We start from the raw sequence: 24369 nt of genomic DNA, 5'->3' as shown, positions 1-24369 counted from the left end.
GTTTGGATGGCAGCAAGCACCAAATGCAGTCAGCACGGTTGCAGTTTGATGTTAGCAACCTTACACTCATCATGATGGTCATGACATTCACTCTAGGTCGGTTGGGTAAGCACCATAAAGCATAAGACAAGTGTATCATTGACATTTCCTATTAAAAGAACAAAAGTAAAGTTGACATCACAAGTTGGTATAGACTTGTTAGTTAATCTCATTGGTTGTGCTCTTCCGTTTTCTGGTGTTTTTTTGAGCCAGGATGTTGTATCCTTTTTTATTTCCTCTAAAACACTAAGCATCGGCACAAGGTCTTTCAATTCACACATGTTAAAATAAACTGTAAATCAGATGATGATGGTTGTTTCTAAAATGTCATTTTGTACTTAAAGTACATAAGAATTTAAAATGCACCAATATTTATTTTCATGATATTACGTTGTAATTTAGCTTGTAAACAAATGTTATATGTATATAATTAAAAAATATATGTGTAAAATGTATATAATTTTAAAATATATAATGTAAAAATATATAATGTGTAAAATGTATATAATGTAAAAATATATAATTTGTAAAATGCATATAATGTAAAAATGTGTAAAATGTATATAATTTAAAAATATAAAATGTATATAATTTAAAAATATATAATGCATAAAATGTATATAATTTAAAAATATATAATGCGTAAAATGTATATAATTTAAAAATATATAATGTGTAAAATGTATATAATGTAAAAATATATAATGTGTAAAATGTATATAATGTAAAAATGTATATAATGTAAAAATATAAAATGTATATAATGTAAAAATATGTGTAAAATGTATATAATGTAAAAATGTGTAAAATGTATTTAATTTTAAAATATATAATGCGTAAAATGTATATAATTTAAAAATATTTAGTGTGTAAAATGTATATAATGTAAAAATATGTGTAAAATGTATATAATGTAAAAATATGTGTAAAATGTATATAATGTAAAAATGTGTAAAATGTATATAATGTAAAAATGTGTAAAATGTATATAATTTAAAAATATATATGTAAAATGTATATAATTTAAAAATATATAATGTGTAAAATGTATATAATCTAAAAATATATAATGTGTAAAATGTATATAATCTAAAAATATATAATGTGTAAAATGTATATAATCTAAAAATATATAATGTGTAAAATGTATATAATCTAAAAATATATAATGTGTAAAATGTATATAATCTAAAAATATATAATGTGTAAAATGTATATAATCTAAAAATATATAATGTGTAAAATGTATATAATCTAAAAATATATAATGTGTAAAATGTATATAATCTAAAAATATATAATGTGTAAAATGTATATAATCTAAAAATATATGTGTAAAATGTATATAATCTAAAAATATATAATGTGTAAAATGTATATAATGTAAAAACATAATGTGTAAAATGTATATAATGTAAAAACATGTGTAAAATGTATATAATGTAAAAACATATAATGTGTAAAATGTATATAATGTAAAAACATATAATGTGTAAAATGTATATAATGTAAAAATATATAATATGTAAAATGTATATAATGTAAAAATATATATGCAAAATGTATATAATGTAAAAATTTAAACATCGCTTCTATCACGGAAAACACAACTCTGACTTTCATATCACATACATCAAGCGTATTCTTCCGGCGTTTCAAAATAACACTGCAGACAGACGACAAACGGATTCTTTACTGTTTTTTTTTTCTTCAATTTAACATAACAAAGAAAAAAAAAAAATGTATAAAATTTTGAGGATGAAGTTTGTCTCTGAAATATAAGTTTTAAACAAATAAATATTTTATTTTCATAATATTGCATATTGCATTGTAATTTGGCTTATAAACATATTTTATAGTTATAGCTTACTATTATTTTATTTATTTTTATTTTTCTAGATTTGCTCCCTCCTAAAACAAAGTAGATATGTCTGGCAGGAAACGAAATAGACATCGGGAAGTGGTGATGCCATCTGCAGCCTCTTCGGATTCACCTCCACCATTGCAGCTTCCACGTCTTGTCACAAGTGTAAGTCTTTTTTTTTTTTTTTTTTTTTTTTTTTTGCCTTTTAAAATTTCATTTTTTTTTTGCTTTTAAAATTTCATTTTTTTTTTGCCTTTAAAATTTCATTTTTTTTTTTGCCTTTAAAATTTCATTTTTTTTTTGCCTTTAAAATTTCATTATTTTTTTTTTCCTTTAAAATTTCTTCATCCTCTTTTCTTTCCTCTCTGCATTTTCTTTTTCCCTTTTTCTTTTCTATTTTTGGTATTTTTTTTGTCTTTCCCCATTTTTTTAATCAATTTTTATAGCCTTTTTAAAATTTGGCGTATTAAAGTTTGTTTTGTTTTTTTTCAATTTTGCCTTTTCAAAGTTTGTCTTTTAAAAAAATTGTGCTTTTTTAAAATGTTGCCTTTTAAAAAATATTTACACCCTTACAAATGTACCTTTTTAATTTGCCCTTTTCAAAAATATTTTCCGCCTTAAAAAATTGTACCTTTTTTAAGTTTTTTTAAAATCTTGCACCCTTAAGAGTGTGCCTTTTTTTATTTGGCCTTTTAAAAATTATTTTCATCCCTAAAATACTTGTGCCTTTTTGTTTAATTTTGCCTCTGATTTTGGCTCTTTTGCATTCCAATTTTTCTTTTTTTTTGTCTTTTTCTTTTTTTCTTTTTTTTTCCTTTTTTCTTTTTTTTTTTTTTTTTTTCTTGTCTTTTTTTTCTTTTCTTTTTCTTTTTTCTTTTTTTTTCTTTTTAAACCTTTACCATTTCTGAACCTGTTTTTTTCATTGTTTTTTTTGATTTTCTTTCTAATTTTCTTTCCGAAATAATGAAAGCTCTTCTTCCATCGACAGAGTTCTGGCTCCGCTCCATTTCATTCCGAAGAACCTGCGATCACCGAGAGAATCAATTGTGATTACTCCATTAAAATTTCTCTCGATTTGGCACGAAGGGGTGAAGGTAAACACAATTTCTTTTCATCATTTTATTTACTTACACGTGTTTCATTATTATAACTATGTACTAATCCTGGTTGGATTGAGCTGGCTTCCATCTGAGCACGAATTGTATCTTGAACCATCGCGATTCAGTGTCAACGATCCTAGTCACAGGAAATGACTCGCCACTTTTGATTTCAATGCTGTCGGCCCAATATTACTGCCAGGTCGTCCTTGATTGTTGTTACTCAAGTTTTCAGCTTTCCACTGTCGCATTTATGCCATCCAGGAGATGACGATTTTGTGAATGAGCTCTCTTTTGTCGATGAGCTACGTGTCCAAACAACCGGAGACGTCATTGAAGAAAGATGGATGGTAGGGAGCGTAGGTTTAATCTTTGGTAGAGACTAGAAACCAGAACATGATCTTAATAGCAGCAGCACAGAATGTTGTGAAGACATTGCTACTCTCAAAGGCCACGTCTCGCATCCATAAAGTCCAATGTGTATGATAGGGTCCTGTTATTTATATATATGGGATACTCCTGTGGCAAGATTACAGGCAAAATAAGCCTGGGCCTGGCGTTGCACGTATACACCAATGAAACCATGTAAAAATAACAGTAAACAAAAATAAAAGCCATGAGGCTCGGAAGAAAAATCCGAGTGTCCTGATCATCAGGAGCTCCTTTGATAGCCAATGTAGTAAGCCCGATCAGTATTTTGTGAATGGTGACAGAATACAATCAACCAAATACAAATACAATCAGCACAAATAAGCCATTGAAACGAGTACTGATTCGATAATATAATGGAGCACCTCCCCCCTCCACCATTAAAATGCTCTTTTATATATATCTCTGTCTCTACTATTATATAAAAGGACCTTTGTGTGAGTTCATTCCCTATAGACACGGAAATGGCTGGATCAATTTTTAAAAATGTTTCACACCAAGGTACCTGATGTGTCTGGGAGTGTTCTTAGGTAGGTTTTGTATCGGGATGTGCCTGATAAGTATTGATAATTGAAAAAATCCAATTAAAGAAGGAAGTCTGATTTTGATCGAAGTTAACACTTTTATACAACCTAACATTACAAATGCATTTATCACCGCACAAGCCTATAAGATCAACTGTAGATCCTTTTATAAGACGGGCACGTTTGAAATGAGTGTTTCTTTTTAGAGAACAATTGAACCATGATACTTTTGCATTTAAAACTTTAAGTGAAGCCATTATTTACAGGTGATTTTATAAAATCAACAGTAGATTCTCTACAATGCTATGTAGACTAAGTCACTACGGGGAGGCATGTGAAGCTTCCTCCCGGTACACTGCAGGGTGGGATGGGTCCGTAACTAACGCATGCAATCGATCGATTCGGTTTAAAAAAAAAATGGGTGATTTCAATGACAATAAAAGTATGGGAGGGTGGAAGATTTGTTGATCCTCATTCAATGCAGTACAATGTCACGTCTTCCTGCTTGTAAAACATAGTCCTAAAATTTTCAAACATAGTGCATTTTTTATTTCAAGACATCAAAATTGGCAAGGTGACGGTGGATAAGTGGTTAATGACATGGATTGAAAACCTGCGTGTGACAAGTTCAAATCCAGTTACTTCCACAGAAACACTTTCACTTAGGGATGTTGGCAACCTTCACATGGTCCTTTTTTATTTTTTTTTTTTACTCACCTTCATCCCTAACCCAGAATATCGCCACATGAATGTAAAGGGCTACTAATTGGAACCATGATCAGAAAGATTAACATTACATTTGAACTTCTGCATATCAGTATAGTTAGGGAAACAGGTAACAGGAAGCGAATTCCAAAGTCCAGCCATTCGAAAGAAGAAGCTATTAGAGTAGAAAGCTTTCTGACATTTAGGGACCTCAACAGTGAAGGGGTGTGATTTTGTTGCTAAGCGGGTTTGTCGGGGATATGTGCGTTGAGGGGGTACAAGTACAATGAGTTCATCAGAGCACATTCCATTAAAATACTTGTAAAACAGGCACAAAGATGCAACATTGCAGTGATGGGACAGGGGTTGGAGCCTAGTTGACAAAGGGGGGGAGCCAATTAGATTGGAGACCCTTTTTTGGACCCTATTCAAGAGAGAGACGAGTGGTAGATACACCAGCCCAGATGTGAAAACAATATACCCCATGTATAGGCGAATGGTGACTTTGTAAAGGTAATCTCAGGTGTGAATAGTTTTCTAGCACTATAGAGGGAGTCCACTTTCCTTGCAGCAACTTTCGCAACGTCTTCAAGGTATTTATTCCAGTTCATATTTCCTGTGAATGTTAAACTGAGGAGTTTGAAGGAAGAATTAACGGGTATTTGTCATGGATATCAGTGGTTGGAGAGGCTTCTTGTAATTGTTAAAGGATAGCAGCTTAGTCTTACTAGCATTAAATGTTACCATCCATTTATGGACCCTATTTCATTAGAAAGAATTCCGATTAGAAAAAAACAGATCAGAAAAAAAAATAATGGAAGTAATGGAAGTTCGGTAAATTTGTTAACTTAAGTGTAACGGCTCATCAGAAACTTGTTCACGTTGGACTTGAAGACAATCATATTATAGACGGCTGGAAAGCAAGAAAACGGAAGACAATTCCACAGGCGTGCAGTTCTAAGAAAGAAGCTTTGATCATGGAATCTATGTTTAGGTTTAGGCACAGATAAAGAGTGGGGGGAATTATTGATAGTGTTTTCAGCTAGTCGAGTGTTTCTTATGAAAGTTTGGCGAGGGGGAACCATAGATTGAAGCTCAGTCGAACACTTTCCATGAAAATAACGATAAAGCAGAGACAAACTTGCAACATCTCTTCTGTGAGATAAAGGTTGCATCCATCCATTTATGGACCCTATTTCATTAGAAAGAATTCCGATTGGAAAAAAACAGATCAGAAAAAAAAATAATGGAAGTAATGGAAGTTCGGTAAATTTGTTAACTTAAGTGTAACGGCTCATCAGAAACTTGTTCACGTTGGACTTGAAGACAATCATATTATAGACGGCTGGAAAGCAAGAAAACGGAAGACAATTCCACAGGCGTGCAGTTCTAAGAAGAGAAAAGGACATCTCCCACCAGGCCACAAAGTCTATTTTGAACCCTATCAAGGCAGGACAAGTCTTTTCTAGCAGCTCCTGCCCATATGTGGCAACAGTATTCCATCCTTGGACCTTCTTAACACATATAGAACTTAATCCTGTAGTTGTTTCATTGATTTTTTTCAAACAATCTGTATACATTTGCTACTGCACACACAATTCTTCTATTGTAATCATTTAACCTACTTTGCTTTAGAAAACTTTCTGCATGATTTGTATATTTCATTAATATTCCAAACTGTTATTGTTTCATCCATAAAAATATTAAATGAAACCAAACTCCTCATTATTACTGTTTGAGTATTATCGTCAGTTAACGATTGTTCTTCTTGGAACTTTTCCAGGTCGGAAAGTCAGAGTGTATGCTGATGGAATCTATGATATGTTTCACAGTGGACACGCACGCCAGTTGATGCAAGCAAAGATGGCTTTCCCTAATGCGTATCTCATCGTTGGTGGTAAAAACATTTTTCTTTCTTTCTTTTCTTTTCTTTCCCTAAGGTGCAACAGCCTTGGTGTAAGTGGTCGCATTGGAAACTTTGAAATCGCTTGCACTAGGTTCAAATCCTATTAAATTCATAACAAAGAAAATGATGTTGATTATCGCTTGTTATTTTGTAGTGACAGTCTAGAGAAAGTTATCGACACAGTACCATTCTGCCAATGTCTCTGCTAAATATGACGTGTTTGTAGAGCAGAAAATATGATACTGACAAAAAAACTTCCGTTTGCCAATAAATCAAGATCCTATTACAATAATTCTTTTTTTTTTTTTTTTTTTTTTTTTTTACCGTTTTGCTGTTCGGGGTATTTTTTTCTGACTCCCCAGTAACTAATCTGAAACCTAGAAACCTCAAAATAAATAGATTTTAAATCCTTTTACCATTTTACTGTTTGAGGTGATACGAAATCAAAAATAACATTTGTAAAAGTATATTTAGTAGTTTTGGAGTTTTAGCTGGAGAGTCATAGACAAGTTTCTTTTATAGGTGGTGACTTGTAAAAATGCTGCCCATGAAATCATAAAATTCACAATCTTTTTTGCAATCCAAATATATTTGGTACAAATAAACTCCATTTTTTTTTTCTGACTTGTCCACCAAGTTTGAGTCATGAATGTCCAACAGTCCTTGTTTTATTGACATTCAATGATCTGTTCAAAATATGTACCCCTGTGTTGATCAATATTGAGCATTACATAGTGATCGTGAAGAAGTTTTGGGCAACCTTAGACAGATGAAAGAGTGAACAGTGGTTTTTAACTGTATGGGACAACTCTCCACACTTCAGATAACTCCTTGAGGTAATTGTGGAAACACTTTAGCGATCATCTCATCAGTATGAAGCTTGTGATCTTGAATAGGCTTCACACTTGCCAAATCTTAACCCCAATAAATTTTTAATCTGTGCGATTATCTCGAAAATAACAGTCGATCATGATCAATAATGATCACTATGTAGTGGTTGTAAAAACGTTTTGGGGGAAAAATGTTGTGAAAGATAAACCGTGATTTCAGCAGGATGGAACAACTCCACACACTTCAAATGACTTGTTGGAATGGCTATAGGGGCACTTTACTGATCGTCTCATCAGTAGGTGTGAGATCTGTGCATATCAGATGTTTTTTTTTTTTGAATGAGCATGCTGTATTAGAGAGATCCAGAAATGAACATTTAAAAAAATTTCAACAAATTTTTATGAAACAAGCATAATTGTTCACCCATGAATAATACAAGCCCCACCATTATTGTTTCAAAGTGTGTATTTTTTTATGACAATACCCCCTTTATCTATATCTAAAGTAGCAGTGAATAGGTTAAGTGTCAAACCCATACATCAAATCTGTTGCCAAGATAGCTGGAGAAATGGTTGGATCATTCTACCACTCCAGTAGGTATCTCACTTCTGACGCAATTGTAACAAGATCTGTAGATCCGGGACAACGCTGGGTTGCCTTGCTGCTGGCATTTTGTCAAGAAAAACAAATTAAAAAACAAATAGCATCTGGTTTATTAAGAGAATGACGGGAATAATATTATCCCTGAGGAGAATTGAATTTTCATAGTTGAGGATAACAAGAAACATTCTTTTCAAAATATAGAAACGATGCCAGAGTAAGGAAAACAGATGAGAAAAGTTATTGTTTAGATGACCACCCAAGGGGTCAGTGACCGTTTTCTAGTCAACCTGATTTATTTGGATAAACAAAAAGGAAGAGAGAGACACACAGAAAATAAGACAGGCTGCTAAATCCCACCCCCACACTGTAGAAATCCCTAGACGTAAAAGATCTTTTTACTCCAATAGTTTCTTCCCCAGAACCGCTAGACTCTGGAATTCCATTCCAGGTCCCTGCTTCCCCAACAGTACTGACGTGCAGAAGTTCAAGTGTAACGTGAACCGACACCTTGCTGCCCAAATCCCTACATAGTACCCCAGTAGTTGTTGCCCCTGATAGTAGCCCCCTACACCAAAGTGGCAATTTGCCTTGTTTGGGGTGAAAATGTAATAAAAAAAAAAAAAAAAAAAAAAAAAAAAAAAGACAAAGTCTCAAATAGAGAGGAGGGGGGTGCATACAGAGAGATAATGAAGTTTTTTTCAGTTTGAGAGAGTTTGTAGGTGAGGTGAGACATTGACAACCCGGTTGTCGGAATAGCCAACGGCTGAGGTGAAAAACTTAATTTCAACAATTATAATCCTGCACCCAGAATTCAGTCTGATTTCCCAAGTTTAGAGAGGCTTCGAGTTTATGTTCTTACATGAGATATACGTGTAACAACTTCTGAATATTTGTTACTAAAAGACTGCCTTTGTGTTTCTTTGTTGTCTGCGGTTGTGAAATGAATTCTTCCCCAGATCGATGTTCAAGCTGCCGCTGAGAGGAGCAGCACACCTGCCTGTGAAAGCGGTCCTCAACCCCAACATCTGACAGCAGGCGACCAGCCGAAGAACCCTTGTGGTAGGGTTACCAACCAGTCATCATGAGAGCAGAACAGCAACATGGACTTAAGGTTATGCACAAGTTGTGTATTTGCGTAGAAAAGCAATGAATTCCAGCAACCAGTGAGCGTCTGGCATAGATATTAGGGTCCTAACCACTAGACAAAGAAAAGATGAAGACAAAAATAAAAACTTGATGATCAAATCATGAGACAGAGTTATGAAGAAGTCTTTGCCAGTTTAAAGACTTTTAATTCATAAGAAGTTTGACAGTTTAAACGATTCAGCTTGAAATCTTGTACTGGTTTTCAAGTTCAATAAGCTGCACCTGAACAATACGGAAGGTTTCATTGGCTGGAACGTGATACTGAGATGAGAATTGTATTCCAAATGATTCATATTATCATTGAACATCTAAAAAATACCAAAACAAAGTTCAAGTTATATCTTACTCGTCCATACAACTGTGTTTCTTTCTTTCTCTCATTATTTTCTCCTTTCTCTATTTCTTTCTTATTTACTAACCCTCTTTCTTTTCTTTTCCATATCTTTCTGTCCCCTCTTCCTCTCTCATTATTTTTTCCTCTATCTCTCTCTTCATTCTCTAACCCTCTTTCCTTTCTTTTCTTTTCCATATGTCTCTATCCCCTCTACCTCTTTCTTTTTCTCTCTTAATCCCCCCATCTCACTTCCTCTCTTTTTCTTTACCCTTTTCTCGTCTCTAACCCCCTTCTCTCTATCTTTTGCCTTTCTTTCACCATCTCTCTTTTCCTCCTCCAATTTTTCCTATCACCCTTCTTTGTCCTCTCCACTCTCTCTCTCTATTGCCCTTCTTCTCTATCCCCTCCCTCCTATCTCTCTCCTCCTCTATCATCACCACTCTCTTTCTATTCTCTCTCCCTCTCATCTCCGGACTATTTGTTCTTTCAGTATGCAACGAAGAATTAACTCATCGAATGAAAGGCCGAACTGTGATGGACGAACATGAACGTTATGAAGCCGTCAGACATTGTCGTTATGTGGATGAACTAATCACTGATGCTCCCTGGACCATTACAGATGATTTCTTAGAAAAACACAAGGTAAATAAATGGTACAAAAATATACTGCGGATGTGTAGAGTTGGGGAGGAGCAGTTCTAAACCTTTCTTCAATCCTTTTTTCTTATACATGCTGCTCTGCTCCCAGGGCGACGCCGAATAACCCTTCTACTTGTATCTAATTTTCCGTTTTCTCTCTTTTCTTTGTCTTTAGATTGATTTTGTCGCCCATGATGAACTTCCGTATGCTGCTGTCAACAGTGAAGATGTGTACAAGGACATCAAAGAAAGAGGGATGTGAGTATTTTATTATTTATATACACAATAGAACACTGAGATAGTGGCGTGGCTCTAGGATACGTTTTTTTTTTTTTTCATGTTACGATGTGGAATACAATGTTTTTCCAAACCCTTGTTATGGTACTTGCCTCGCCTTAAGGTGTTATTTGATTATATACATGTGTATTATATACTGTACTGTATTTTGTTATTGATTTTTAATATGTACTGTATAAAATTTTTTCTTAGGCCCTGCCATGTGGCGATTTCACCTTATGATTCCAACCCCGGAATGGATTAATGCTGTATCCCGGGGTTCTACTGTGTGTGTGTATATATATATATATATATATGCACACACATTCATGAGTATGTTTCAGTTAACTAGTTATAAATAACTAGAGACTTCATTAGGTGATGTTTCTTTTGCAAAAAGCCAAGTCCTCAATAAAAATTTGAGAAAAGTTTGCAGAAGTCGTTTTCTGAAATGCAGGCATATGATATTAAAAGTATTTAAAAAAAAATAGAATTAAGTAAAGATAAAATAATGTTGCTTAAAGTTGTAAAAAGGACTGATGAGATGGATTCCAATGTTTTTCCCGATTCCGAACTAAATTTCCATTTCCTATATCACATACAAATCGTAATATCTCACAGTTAACAACAAAGCTCGCCTGTCTATTTAATTTGCTCGATTTCGGGAAGATAAATATTCAATATTTGTCGCTCGCCGCATGTGGGTTAGTCTTTTTCCTATAACATTTTCGGGGGAAAAAAAAAAGCATTCAGCAGTAAATGAATACTATCCCGCAGTCAAAACTTGACCTCATTTAAAACGGGCACCTGCTAAATCCAACCAATTAAATAAATTCAAACGTGTTTCCATTAGCATGTCGCGGTGGGGCAATAGTTAACATCGCATGTTTTTTTTTTTTTTTTCCACACTTTAATTTACAACTTTGCCTCAACGGTTCGGGTTCGATCCTCATACTTACTTTTTTTTTTTACCCCCCCCCCCCCCAAACACCCGGGCAACGCTGGGTACCCCTCGGTAGTTCTTTATAAATCTCTAAATATTTCATTATAAAATGAGTATTTTATCCCAATTACTGTAAAAACACATCTTCATTTCTCTAATGTAAAAACACAGATCTATAGATTTTAGTTTTACCGGAAGTTTAAATCAATAAATATTTATGATTTTATTATTACTACAAGCAGTGGAAGATATTTCTTAAATCAAATAAAAAAAGATAATTTAAGGAATCGTTTTGGCATCAGAAAATAGGCACAAATTTTTCCAATTCTGATTTTTTCCTATTGCCGATTTCGACTAATCATCCCAACGTGAGTAAAATAAAAAGATAGACTGTGTAGAACTGGTTTCATTGGAGAAATATCTGATTTTGAACAGTATTTTCACTAATATCTTAGAAACAAACAGAGACAAGCTATGGGGGAGAAGCAATAGCATCTGATGACATATATATATATATATATATAACTACTTCATTTACTCACATAAAATTAATATACGAAAGTACGGATTTTTGCGTGAACTTTAAGTATTTACTTCAAAAGTGCTCAATACATAGGTAGAGCTAGTTAGTAATTTATAAAATATATATGGCGATTAAGCTACACTGAATATTTGGCGTTTCATCATGAAACGCCAAATATTCAGTGTAGCTTAATCGCCATATATATTTTATAAATTACTATATATATATATATAGTATTCACTGACTAAATCACATGTGTATGCAGTCTGATGATGCCATTTTTTAATGTGGAGAGTGAAGGGGAAATGGGGACCAGCTCCCCAGGGAATAGGGGAGCTAGATAGTGACAATTGGTATGAAGGGTTTCCCCTACATTGACCAATAACTTATATGTGGGGTTGCCCCCACATATTGTCTTTGCTTGACACTTGTTGCCCAGGCCCTGAAGGGCCCGGGCCGGGTAAAAGTAAAATGTTTTCAATTTCTAGAAAAGTTTATTTTCCTAAGTAAAGGGAGTGTTAAGAGAGAGACATTATTATTGCACATCACAGGGCCATGAAGAGTACCCTAGTAGCATTCAATAATGGTAGGTCTCACTTTAAGTGTCACATCCAATCCTTGTGAAGGGGCATAGGTTAGGGTTGGGGTTTCATTTATAATGAAAGATGAAGTTGTCATGAAAATCATGCAATTACATCAATTATATTTTGTGTGGATTTTCTTTTTTAAGGTTTCTTGCTACTCAAAGGACTGAAGGAATTTCAACCACTGACATCATTGCTCGTATCATTAAAGACTATGATCTTTACGTCCGAAGGAATCTTTCACGAGGCTATACTGCGAAGGAGCTTAATGTGGGATTTATGAAAGTAAGTTGTCACTTTTGTTATGTAACGTGTTATGGTTGCGAGAGTGAAGAATGACTAACATGTTGCAAATGAAGAAGTTAAAAGGCACAATTTTGGTTAAAAGGACCGATTGTGTTAAAAATGAAGAAATTAGACAAAATAGTTAAAGCACCTTGCATCATGATTTTGGAATGTTTGCAAAATCATCAAAGACTTGTTTATTTTTGTGTGTGTGTTTTTTTTTTTTTTTTTTTTTTATTATTAGTGCTGCTTAATGTTTTGTTGGAATCATTTCTTTTCTGCTATGATCAACAAAAAAATGTAATTAAAACTTATTAAAATGATGAATCTATTGGCTTTCAAAGAGGGCAAATTTATCTGTGCTCATATAACAAGCGCTAGATTTTTTTTTTTTTTTTTTTTTCCTCATTACAAACCAAGCAGATTGCAGCTTAGATGTAAGATGGCCACTATTTAGGATTGTGGGGAGTTGAACAGTGAGATGTCTGTTCACATTACATTTGAACTTAAGTAAGTCAGTACAAACTGGGAAGCAGGAAACAGGAAGGGAATTCCAAAGTCTAGCAGTCCAAGAGAAACATTAATCAGGGTGTCATGACCCTCGAAAACAATTATGAGGTGTTGCTTCTGCTGTGATTTATTTCTTATTTGGATTATTGAAACTTTTGTCTCTTCACCTCTCTATTTTCCTTCCCCCCCCCATTCACTCGTCTTTCTCTGCTGTCCAGCCTATTCCACTCTAGCTGGACATACATACACACAATTATCTATGAAATGGAGCTATTAAACCCGACATAATGATATAAGATAAGAATGAGAGAGAAGCAACCTTAGTAAAAGGCTTTCCTGAATGGGTGGGATTTTGCTTCTTGTTATGTTCATCGGAGGAATCACAAGTGCAATGAGTTCATCAAAGCACATTCCATCAAATTACTTGCAAAACCAGCACTGGGATGCAACATTGCGGCGATTGGGCAGAGGTTGGAGCTTGGTTGACAGTGCGGGAAATATTAGATTCAAGACTCTTTTTGAACTCTGTCAAAGAGTCAGAGACTTGTAGTAGATGCACCAACCCACTTGTAGCAACAATACTCAATGCATAAGCAAATCGTGGCTTTATAAAAAAAATAAGATACTCTCTAGTGTAAATTTTTTAGCACGGTAGGAGCCCACCTTCTTTGCAGCAGTCTTGGCAATGTCGTCAATATATTTGGCCCAGTACATGTTGCCTGTAAATGTTAAGCCAAAATTGTTGATGTATCAGGAATTATTGTTTCAGAAATAATGATGCCTTTGAGCCCACCTTCTTTGCAGCAGTCTTGGCAATGTCGTCAATATATTTGGCCCAGTACATGTTGCCTGTAAATGTTAAGCCAAAATTGTTGATGTATCAGGAATTATTGTTTCAGAAATAATGATGCCTTTGAGAAAAAGAAAAATATATTTTTTCCAAATAAAACTTTGGAAGAAAACCAAAACTCACAGAAGGAGACCATCAGACTCGTACGCAAATTTTAAGAAAGGATTACAAAAATATGGTTTGCAAAATTACTGTGGAGCTTAATGACTACTTTATGAACATTTTAAGAGCCCAGTTTCTATGAAAAATGTTTGCTAGAAGCTGTACGAAATTTGGATTTTATGGGAAGACTAATTTTCAAGGACAAACACTGAAAAGTTTAGAATAGAATAAATAACAATGGATCAATGTCATCTTCTCAGATGAGTCATTCTTTACCTTATTTTTGACCACTGACCTAGTACATATGTGAAGTTGACTAGAAGAAATATCAGATCCAAACTGACTTCTACCAGCTGTTAGACATAAAAGGGGATCTGGGCATGGGGGTCAACATCTTGGAATCTACCAACCCAATAATTTCCATTCATGGCTGAATTAATAATTAAGACCGTTAAAAAAATTTTCTTTGATCCAATTCATCCTATGGTTGTGGAACTATTTCCGGGGGAAATCGTAATCTTTCAGGATACCAATACAATAATTCACGCTACTAAGTTTTTAGTGAATTGCACAAGGAATATTTTAATGAGGTTGACCATCACATCCCAATCTCATGATTTTGATATTATTGAACATTTATAGCACATCCAAACAGCATAACATTAATGCGGGAGTGCCTCAGGGAATGATTCTTGGACCACTATTTTTCCTCGTATTCATTAATGACCTCCCTGATAATATTGTGTCAAAAATGGGTGTATTTACTAAAGATACAATGCTCTATAACATGCATGAGGGAAGAACGAATGTACATAAATTTAAGACGATGGCAGAATCATTAGAAAATAACCTCCAGACTATAGTGAAATGGAGGCCGTAAATGGATGGTAACATTTAATGCTAGTAAGACTAAGCTGCTCTCCTTTAACAATTACAAGAAGCCTCTCCAACCACTGATATCCATGACAAATAACACCCTAACTGAGAAATCTTCCTTCAAACTCTGTGGCTTAGCATTCACAGGAAATATGAACTGGAACAAATGCATTGAGGATATTGCAAAGTCTGCTGCAAAAAAGGTGGGTTCCCTCTATCGTGCTAGAAAACTACTCACCTGAGAGTATCTTGTACCTCTTCAAAGCCACCATTTGCATGGAGTATTGTTTCCACATCTGGGCTGGTGCATCTCTTGCTAGTCTCTCCCTCTTGGATAGGGTCCAAAAAAGGGTCTCCAATTTAATAGGTCCCACTTTGTCAACTAGGCTCCAACCTCTGTCTCATCGCCACAATGTTGCATCTCTGCCTGTTTTACAAATATTTTAATGAAATATTGTTGTATTTTAAAGATTCGATTATTATACTTAAGATGATAAATGTTCTTTTGTGGTTCATGTTATAAGAAGAGTAAGAGTCTTAGGAGTGCTCATATTGTAAGAGATGGGATGGAGACATTAACGAGTATATATAAAGAGAGAGAGTACATATAAATACACTTTGAGAGGCAATTCGATATCTAGATAGATAGACCGAGAGATTGGCATTTATGTTTTTGACAGTTCTGTATGAAACGGGAGTGTTTATATAACATAAATAGTTTGACACATATACTTTCTAACACATTTTTTTTTAGATGATGATTTTATCAAATGGTTCTTATACATAAATGGACAATACCTTTTCTCGTTGTAATGATGGACACAGAAGACGGCAGTTATGAAAAACATGATGACCATTTATTTCTTCCATATGACCGGTCAATGGCTTTGCATCCAGGAATTCAAAGTTTCTTCTTTACATCTTCTTCTAAAACCCTCTCGCTTTCAAACGGTGCCGGTCCTCAATATGACCTAAAACTATATCCTTGAGGAGTGTGGAGCCACTCTTTAATTGCCATTGCTCCCAGGTCCACTCTGACCCGGAGTGGTAATACCTGTTAGGGTCCCAACTATGGGTTAAATAGAATCTGACTTTAAAAAAAAATATACTCCATTAAAAATTGTTCCTCAAAATAACTAGATTCGGCATTAAATAACCTGAAAAAGGTTGATATGGCATAAAACAAAAACAACCAACCAACCAATCCAGACGGTGCCAAGGTTCGGTCTGAACCTCTCTGCGTCCCTGGTCTGACTCTCGTCTGACTCTCCGATTCTCTGACTCTCTCTCTAACTAACTCTAACTTCGAACTCTTTCCTATATTGAGAAATCACATGTATGTCTGGCCAACGTGACTATAATTCACATGTCATCAACATGCTAAATTTGCACGTTTTTGAAACATTCTGATTTCCCATTTTCCTTTGTTGTTTTACAAACGAATTTAACCTGCTTATCTAATTCATATAACCCATATTTTATTATTCATTCTACTTAACAATGTGCATAGTTTCCAGCCAAATTTGTATTTATCAAATATTTTATCAGAATCAACAATTTACTGAACATTCCATTTAAAACCTATTGTTCTTTAAAACTTATCTCCAGGGTTCGATTCATGTTTTCTCTGATTTTATTTTCATTTACTAATTCTCTTTATTTTTACTTACATGAAAAAGGGGACAAGCCTTTTTCATGTAACAATATGCTCTGATGAACTCCTTGCACTTGTTGCTCCTCGACGTACATATCCCCAATATATATATCCTGCTGAGCAACAAAATCACACCCCTTCGCTGTTGAGGTCTCTAAATGCCAGAAAGCTTTCTTCCCTTGAACAGCTAGACTTAGGAGTTCCCTTTCTCGTACCTGCTTCCCTGACTGTACTGATATGCAGAAGTTCAAATGTAACATAACCCAACACCTTGTTAATCTTTCTTATCATGGTCCCAATAAGTAGGCCCTTACGACCAAGTGGTGATATGCCTTGTTTGGGGTGAAGGTGATTTTAAAAAAAAAAAAAAAAAAAAAAAGAAAAAGGAAATTGATATTTTCTACTGCCGTCACTACTGTTTTAGTTAAAGAATGGATAGAAACAATTCAAACTTTCAGTTTATATTTCTATAGAATCCAAGCTATAATTCCTACCAAAGATCTATATATTAATACAATAGCGTGTTATTTTGTGTGTACGTTTACATTTTTTTTCTTCTGAGTGACTCTCGTTTAATTGTTACTACCTTCCATTTCTTGTGATAAATAATTTTATCAAGAATTCTTCATAAGTTTTGGTTTCGGTTTCAACTGATGGTACTCAAATCTTCTATTTTTTTATAAATAATATTACCAAGAATTCACAAGTTTTGGTTCTGATTATAGCTGATGCACCCAAGTCCTATGGATATATTTTTTATTTTTTAATTCATAACTTTATAATATATAATAATCTATAGAAAATTGACTAAAATAATATATACGAAATCTGTATAAATTAAAATATATTTAAGTGTATTTTACGACCAGGCTATGCCAGGCATACCTGCTTAGTTAAATACTTTTGTTGATTTAACAAAAGAGCTACAATAATATCTGGGCATCTCCATTTACGCTGAACATCCACAGAATGCCAACATCAATATATTACATATGAATAAGTCCCCTGTGGAATTTCCACAGGTCCCATTAGTGTTAAAATAAATTTGTTTGAAATTTTAATGTCTTTCTATCATTTCATTCAACCTCTTTATCTGCTATATAATATAATAATGTTTTTAATGCAGCATAGAAGAGTTAAGCTGACAAAACTAAAGTGAAAAAAATGGAATGATGTCATTAACTAACATGGAAATGGAGAAAGTGTAACATACACAAACGTATAACAATCTTTCTATTTCTTTTTTATATAGCAGGCCACCTGGCTTTGCCCGGTCATAAAATATGCATATATATTATTTTAATTCATGTAGATTTTGTATTTATTGTTATAACGTCAAATCTCTCTTGATTATTATCGAATACGCAATAATGCTCTCAAAAGTTGTAAAAAAAAAAATGACTTGGGTGCCATCTGCTAGAATCGAAACCAAAACGTTTAGCTCTCCAGCCTTAGTCATTATTTATTGCTCCAGCATCGTTACCGCCTGAACTACCGACAGATGGATATCAAAGATTAAAAATTTAGTGCTATAAATGCTTAATTTTGCACATACACAAAAATAATAGCAGGAGTAACAGGTTTGTTCGATTTACTCCTGCTAAGATCAACTGTTTTCTTTTTTTCAATTTTGACCCATTAGCTGCTATTTTTACAGGCTTAAAGCAAACTTGAAATTGTTTCACGGGTCCAAATACCGTATATATCAAGTTTCAAGTCTGAAGACAAAAATTTAGAGGAGGTGTTTGGTAGAGACTTTCTGCACACACACAGTCGCTTTTATATATATATATATATATATATATATATATATATATATATATATATATATATATATATATGTGTGTGTGCGCGCATTTGCTAAAACTTTTTATCTTAAATACTACATAATTATGCACAATGTAAAAACTATACATAAATAGAAGTGAGTGTAATAGTTAAATGAATCTAATCATCCAATAAACCAGAAAAGTGAATAATTAATTAATGAAATTCGTTTTTCAAAGGAATATGCAAATTAGTTTGCCTTTATTTAGTAGCTCGAATATCCATGATTGAGTATATTAAGAAGTTTGTTTTAATAATTTTAATATCTTCCCCCCCCCTTTTTGTAATCTAAGGAAAAGAAGATCCAATTTGAGGAGAGGTATGACAAATTGAAAGACAAAGGCAAATCTCTGCGAAGGGGATTCATCGACAAAGGCGGGGAACTTATCCATAAGTGGGAAGAAAAGTCCAAAGAACTCATTGGAAACTTCCTTGATCTTTTTGGAAGAGACGGAAAAATTGTACGTAATATTTCTTTTTTACTTTTTATCTTCCATTTTTTTTTTTTTTTTTTTTTTTTTTTTTTGCCGTTAAAAATTTGCCATCTTGTTTGTGATTGGTTCATTAGCCCATTTTCATATTGTATAACCGAATGAGTTATTTTATAACAACATTTAAATCATGTTTCTGATTTTTTTTTTAAATAAGGATTACTTATTCAATGGCATTTACTTTACATATCTGTCAAGGGGCTCCAGAAATATGACCTCATAACTTTTCCCCAAAATATGAATTTCTGATAAATTATATTTAAATGCTTTAAAGGGGTCAGATTAGGCAGGAAAATTGAACTGCCATTTTAGTTTGCTGTCTGGATGTTGAACCGACAACAACTCATGTTTTCTTAAATTCTTTATAGTGGGTTTTATCTTCAACAATATTTTCTCTTCTTGTTAAATGAATTTGAATGATATAAAACCAACACAACCAGAAGAAATTTCATTTTGAATTATTCATCTGTTGAATCGTTTGAATTGTTGAATAAACTTTTAAATGACGTTTCTGAATTTTTGGGATGAGGATTGCTTATTCATTTTATTTGGATTCATCAGATTACTATTCTCATCTTGAATGTCATTTTCATAACCTTTCAGTCGATGTAACTTCCGACCTTCTCCAGGTGTAGCTTTTCGAACTCAGGAATGTTTCTATCGAACTCTGGAATTTGGACGGAATTTCAAATGGAACCCTTTATTTACTTCACGGTGGTAGCGTGTCTGCAAGGATCTGTGGTGCAGTGGTTAGAGTATTTGGAAAAATTAATTTTAAAAAGTGATCTTCTCCTGATGGTTCAATTCTCAGTGTGGGCAACCGAAAAATACAATTGCAAATTACTTAGGACCTTTATCCAGTCACAGCTGATGAAATAAGAGCATGCTACCTCTGTGAAGTAAATAAAGTGTTCTGTTAGAAATTCTGTCCAAATTCCTGAGTTTGACAAGATGCACCTGAAGAAGGTCAGAGGTTACATTGACCGAAATGTGAAAATGACACTCAAGATAAGAACGGTAGTCTGATGAATCCAAATGATATGATCATTAATATTGTCATTAAAATATTTTTCGGAAATTAAGTGTAGCTCATCAGATAGAAAAACTTAAGTACAAATGACAAGATGTGACCTCAGGATATCCTGTCACTATGTACAAATTTCATTGGTTAATTTTAGTCATGTGATTAAATAGGACAGATTTGAAGTTTAGTTGCAGTTTGAGCATTATTTAAAAAAAAAAATGTGATTGTATTGGAATTTATCAAGACTCTCATAGACTGGTCAGTATTCATGTCTACTCTTGTCTCTGTTAAGGATCACGTGTATTGGCCAACAATAGTACCTAGTCACAATATTGGCCAACAATAGTACCTAGTCACAATATTGGCCAACAATAGTACCTAGTCACAATATTGGCCAACAATAGTACCTAATCACAATATTGGCCAACAATAGTACCTAGTCACAATATTGGCCAACAATAGTATCTAGTCACAATATTGGCCAACAATAGTACCTAGTCACAATATTGGCCAACAATAGTACCTAGTCACAATATTGGCCAACAATAGTACCTAGTCACAATATTGGCCAACAATAGTACCTAGTCACAATATTGGCCAACAATAGTACCTAGTCACAATATTGGCCAACAATAGTACCTAGTCACAATATTGGCCAACAATAGTACCTAGTCACAATATTGGCCAACAATAGTACCTAGTCACAATATTGGCCAACAATAGTACCTAGTCACAATATTGGCCAACAATAGTACCTAGTCACAATATTGGCCAACAATAGTACCTAGTCACAATATTGGCCAACAATAGTACCTAGTCACAATATTGGCCAACAATAGTACCTAATCATAATATTGGCCAACAATAGTACCTAGTCACAATATTGGCCAACAATAGTACCTAATCATAATATTGGCCAACAATAGTACCTAGTCACAATATTGGCCAACAATAGTACCTAGTCACAATATTGGCCAACAATAGTACCTAGTCACAATATTGGCCAACAATAGTACCTAGTCACAATATTGGCCAACAATAGTACCTAGTCACAATATTGGCCAACAATAGTACCTAGTCACAATATTGGCCAACAATAGTACCTAGTCACAATATTGGCCAACAATAGTACCTAGTCACAATATTGGCCAACAATAGTACCTAGTCACAATATTGGCCAACAATAGTACCTAGTCACAATATTGGCCAACAATAGTACCTAGTCACAATATTGGCCAACAATAGTACCTAATCATAATATTGGCCAACAATAGTACCTAGTCACAATATTGGCCAACAATAGTACCTAGTCACAATATTGGCCAACAATAGTACCTAGTCACAATATTGGCCAACAATAGTACCTAGTCACAATATTGGCCAACAATAGTACCTAGTCACAATATTGGCCAACAATAGTACCTAGTCACAATATTGGCCAACAATAGTACCTAGTCACAATATTGGCCAACAATAGTACCTAGTCACAATATTGGCCAACAATAGTACCTAGTCACAATATTGGCCAACAATAGTACCTAGTCACAATATTGGCCAACAATAGTACCTAATCATAATATTGGCCAACAATAGTACCTAGTCACAATATTGGCCAACAATAGTACCTAGTCACAATATTGGCCAACAATAGTACCTAGTCACAATATTGGCCAACAATAGTACCTAGTCACAATATTGGCCAACAATAGTACCTAGTCACAATATTGGCCAACAATAGTACCTAGTCACAATATTGGCCAACAATAGTACCTAGTCACAATATTGGCCAACAATAGTACCTAGTCACAATATTGGCCAACAATAGTACCTAATCATAATATTGGCCAACAATAGTACCTAGTCACAATATTGGCCAACAATAGTACCTAATCATAATATTGGCCAACAATAGTACCTAGTCACTTCTCCTTTATGGATCATATGAACCAGCTCATATAAACTGAAACACATAGGGTTCGGCCTCTTTTTTTTTTTTTTTTTGTATTCGCTATGTTTGACATCGGTTAACGATATTTCAACACAAAAAAAAATAACACGATGTATAGCAAGTTCAAATTTAAGAGAATTTTACTATATTTACCTAAACTAGGCTGATTTATGATACCTACTACCAGCGTTCTTCCTATTGTGGGGATGGGGAAAGGGGTGTAAATGGCAAGTTTAAATTCTATTAGTTTATTAAGTTGAATAATTTACTAATAATCAGCTGTGGATGCAACAGTAATATGTGTCACCCTTATACAAAACAAAAAAGAGTATGTCAAGTATTTGTTGCCTTGCCATTGACTAATGAAAACATTAACCCATGGTAGAGAATAACAATGAATCTGATTGGTTATGCAACATTGCAAGAACAAACCAACAAAGGAAAGAAAGAAAGAAAAATCCATATTGGCTTCTTTTTTTTTTTTTTTATTAAGTGAGTGAAAAAGGTATTTATCTATATATTAATACGATAGCATGTTATTTTCTGTATCACGCTTACATCTTTTTTTCTGCCGAGTGATTGTTCAATTATTACATTCCATTTCTTGTAATAAATAATTTTACCAAGAATTCTTCATAAGTTTTGGTTTCAGTTTCGATTATTGCTGAAGGAACTCAAGTTATATATATATACACACATTTCTTCAAAACATCTGGCCTTGATGGAGAGGGAGACTAAAACTTGCTGCTATAGTTTCAAATGATGTGAAATAACAGTAAGGGGAGACAGATATTTTGTAATTCATATGCAAAACTAGGAAAACAAATGACTATGATTGAAACATTGGTAATGGTGCAGTATCTTTCCACCCACAAAAAATCCTTTAGAATTACCACTATTATAGGTTTTCGAGGGTGCTAAAAACGAAAACAATCGATAAAATCCAAGGAAATGACTAATTTCAATTCTATGAATTAATTTTTAAAAAGTGGGGGATCACTTTTCTATATTAATTTAATGTAAAATATACACCCACTTTATAGCGAAGGCGGTCATAGAGTGGATGCTCATTTTACGTTAAACTAATATAGAAAAGTGATCTCCCACTTGTTTAAACAATATGCGACCTTAAAGGCAAATGTCACATAGCCCACTATACAATTCAGGCCATTAGCTTTCCAACCAGCCTTCATTCGTTAAATTCTGATCAATAGTCTTCAAGATTTCCAACTTATAAAATTGCCAAAAAAAGTGGTATATCTATATAAAACAGTCTTTGACAGACTATGGACACTCACGAAGGGGTACCTGTGTGTGAAATTTTTGTGGTTGGACGTGCGCAAGCTCCAACCACACCTCTCCTGAGTTGACATTGTTAAATACCAGTGGCAAGTGAAGGACGACTAGCAACAACAAATGTTGAGATAAGTGGAGAGCACATACAGCGCCTAGAATTCCCAAATGGTCACCCATCTACTAACCAGGCTCAACGTTGCTTAACTTCCCCCACTCTTTATCTGTGCCTAAATCAGAACGCGGATTCCATGAACAAAGCTTCTTTCTTAGAACTGCACGCCTGTGGAACTCTGTTCCGTCTGCCTGCTTCCCACCGGACTACAACTTGGATGTGTTCAAGTCCAACGTTAGCAAGTTCCTAATGAACCACCCCCTTAAATAAACACTTCATCAAATCTCCACACTAGCGTAATGTACTTGCAATAACCCTTATCCCTGAGTGGCTTCCGGGCCTTGATAAGTGGTGATCACTGTGTAAAAAAAAAAAAAAAAAAAAATTCTGTGATCTGACGAGTACTGGTGTGTCAACGCGATTTTATATATATATATATATATATATATATATATATATATATATATATGTATATATATATGCATACTGGTAGCCAAATTGAATATTAAAATGCTCCTATCTTCGGTTCTATGACACGAAACTGCATGAAAATTTGCAAGCTTTTTGAAAATTATAAGACTATTCTATGATTAAAATTTTATGACAATTGGTATAAAAGAGCTTGTATTTTCAAACCAATAAAATATGCCTAAATTTATGTGTGTGTGTGTGTGTGTGTGTATATATATATATGTGTGTGTGTGTGTGTGTATATATATATATATGTGTGTGTGTTCTAGTAGGTTAGCTTTAGTTTTGTTGCTTCTGTTGTCTTTCCTGTGCTTTTGCCAGGCAACTGATATATATATATTTTTTTTCTTTATAATTTTGGTTTTGGCTTCAATTCAAATTGATGTACCCAAGTCATATAGTTATTTTTTTTTTTTTTTTAAATCACAACTTCATAAAAAATCAATAGAAAATTGACTCTATAATAATAATACATACGAA

General features: G+C 33.8%; 1 protein-coding gene across 9 annotated transcripts in view; it reads left to right on the top strand.

Annotated features, from left to right (window-relative positions):
* The window catches only part of LOC145296946 (choline-phosphate cytidylyltransferase A-like), a 241808-nt gene that overhangs the window by 182450 nt on the left and 34989 nt on the right, over nt 1-24369 (top strand). For all 9 annotated transcript variants that reach the window (XM_080143162.1, XM_080143157.1, XM_080143159.1 and 6 more), the window contains 7 exons: nt 1939-2068; nt 2892-2997; nt 6442-6555; nt 9969-10120; nt 10293-10375; nt 12590-12728; nt 18841-19008. In XM_080143162.1, the coding sequence (XP_079999288.1) occupies nt 1967-2068; nt 2892-2997; nt 6442-6555; nt 9969-10120; nt 10293-10375; nt 12590-12728; nt 18841-19008 (864 nt within the window). In that variant the 5' untranslated portion in view covers nt 1939-1966. The remainder of the gene's footprint in view (nt 1-1938; nt 2069-2891; nt 2998-6441; nt 6556-9968; nt 10121-10292; nt 10376-12589; nt 12729-18840; nt 19009-24369) is intronic.

This window comes from Euprymna scolopes, chromosome 17 (assembly GCF_053919585.1).
Source record: "Euprymna scolopes isolate OS-2025 chromosome 17, ASM5391958v1, whole genome shotgun sequence".
NCBI classification, from domain to species: Eukaryota; Metazoa; Mollusca; class Cephalopoda; order Sepiida; family Sepiolidae; genus Euprymna; species Euprymna scolopes.
The sequence above is the reverse complement of the archived record's forward strand: the minus strand, read 5'-3'. Positions and strand labels throughout refer to the sequence as shown.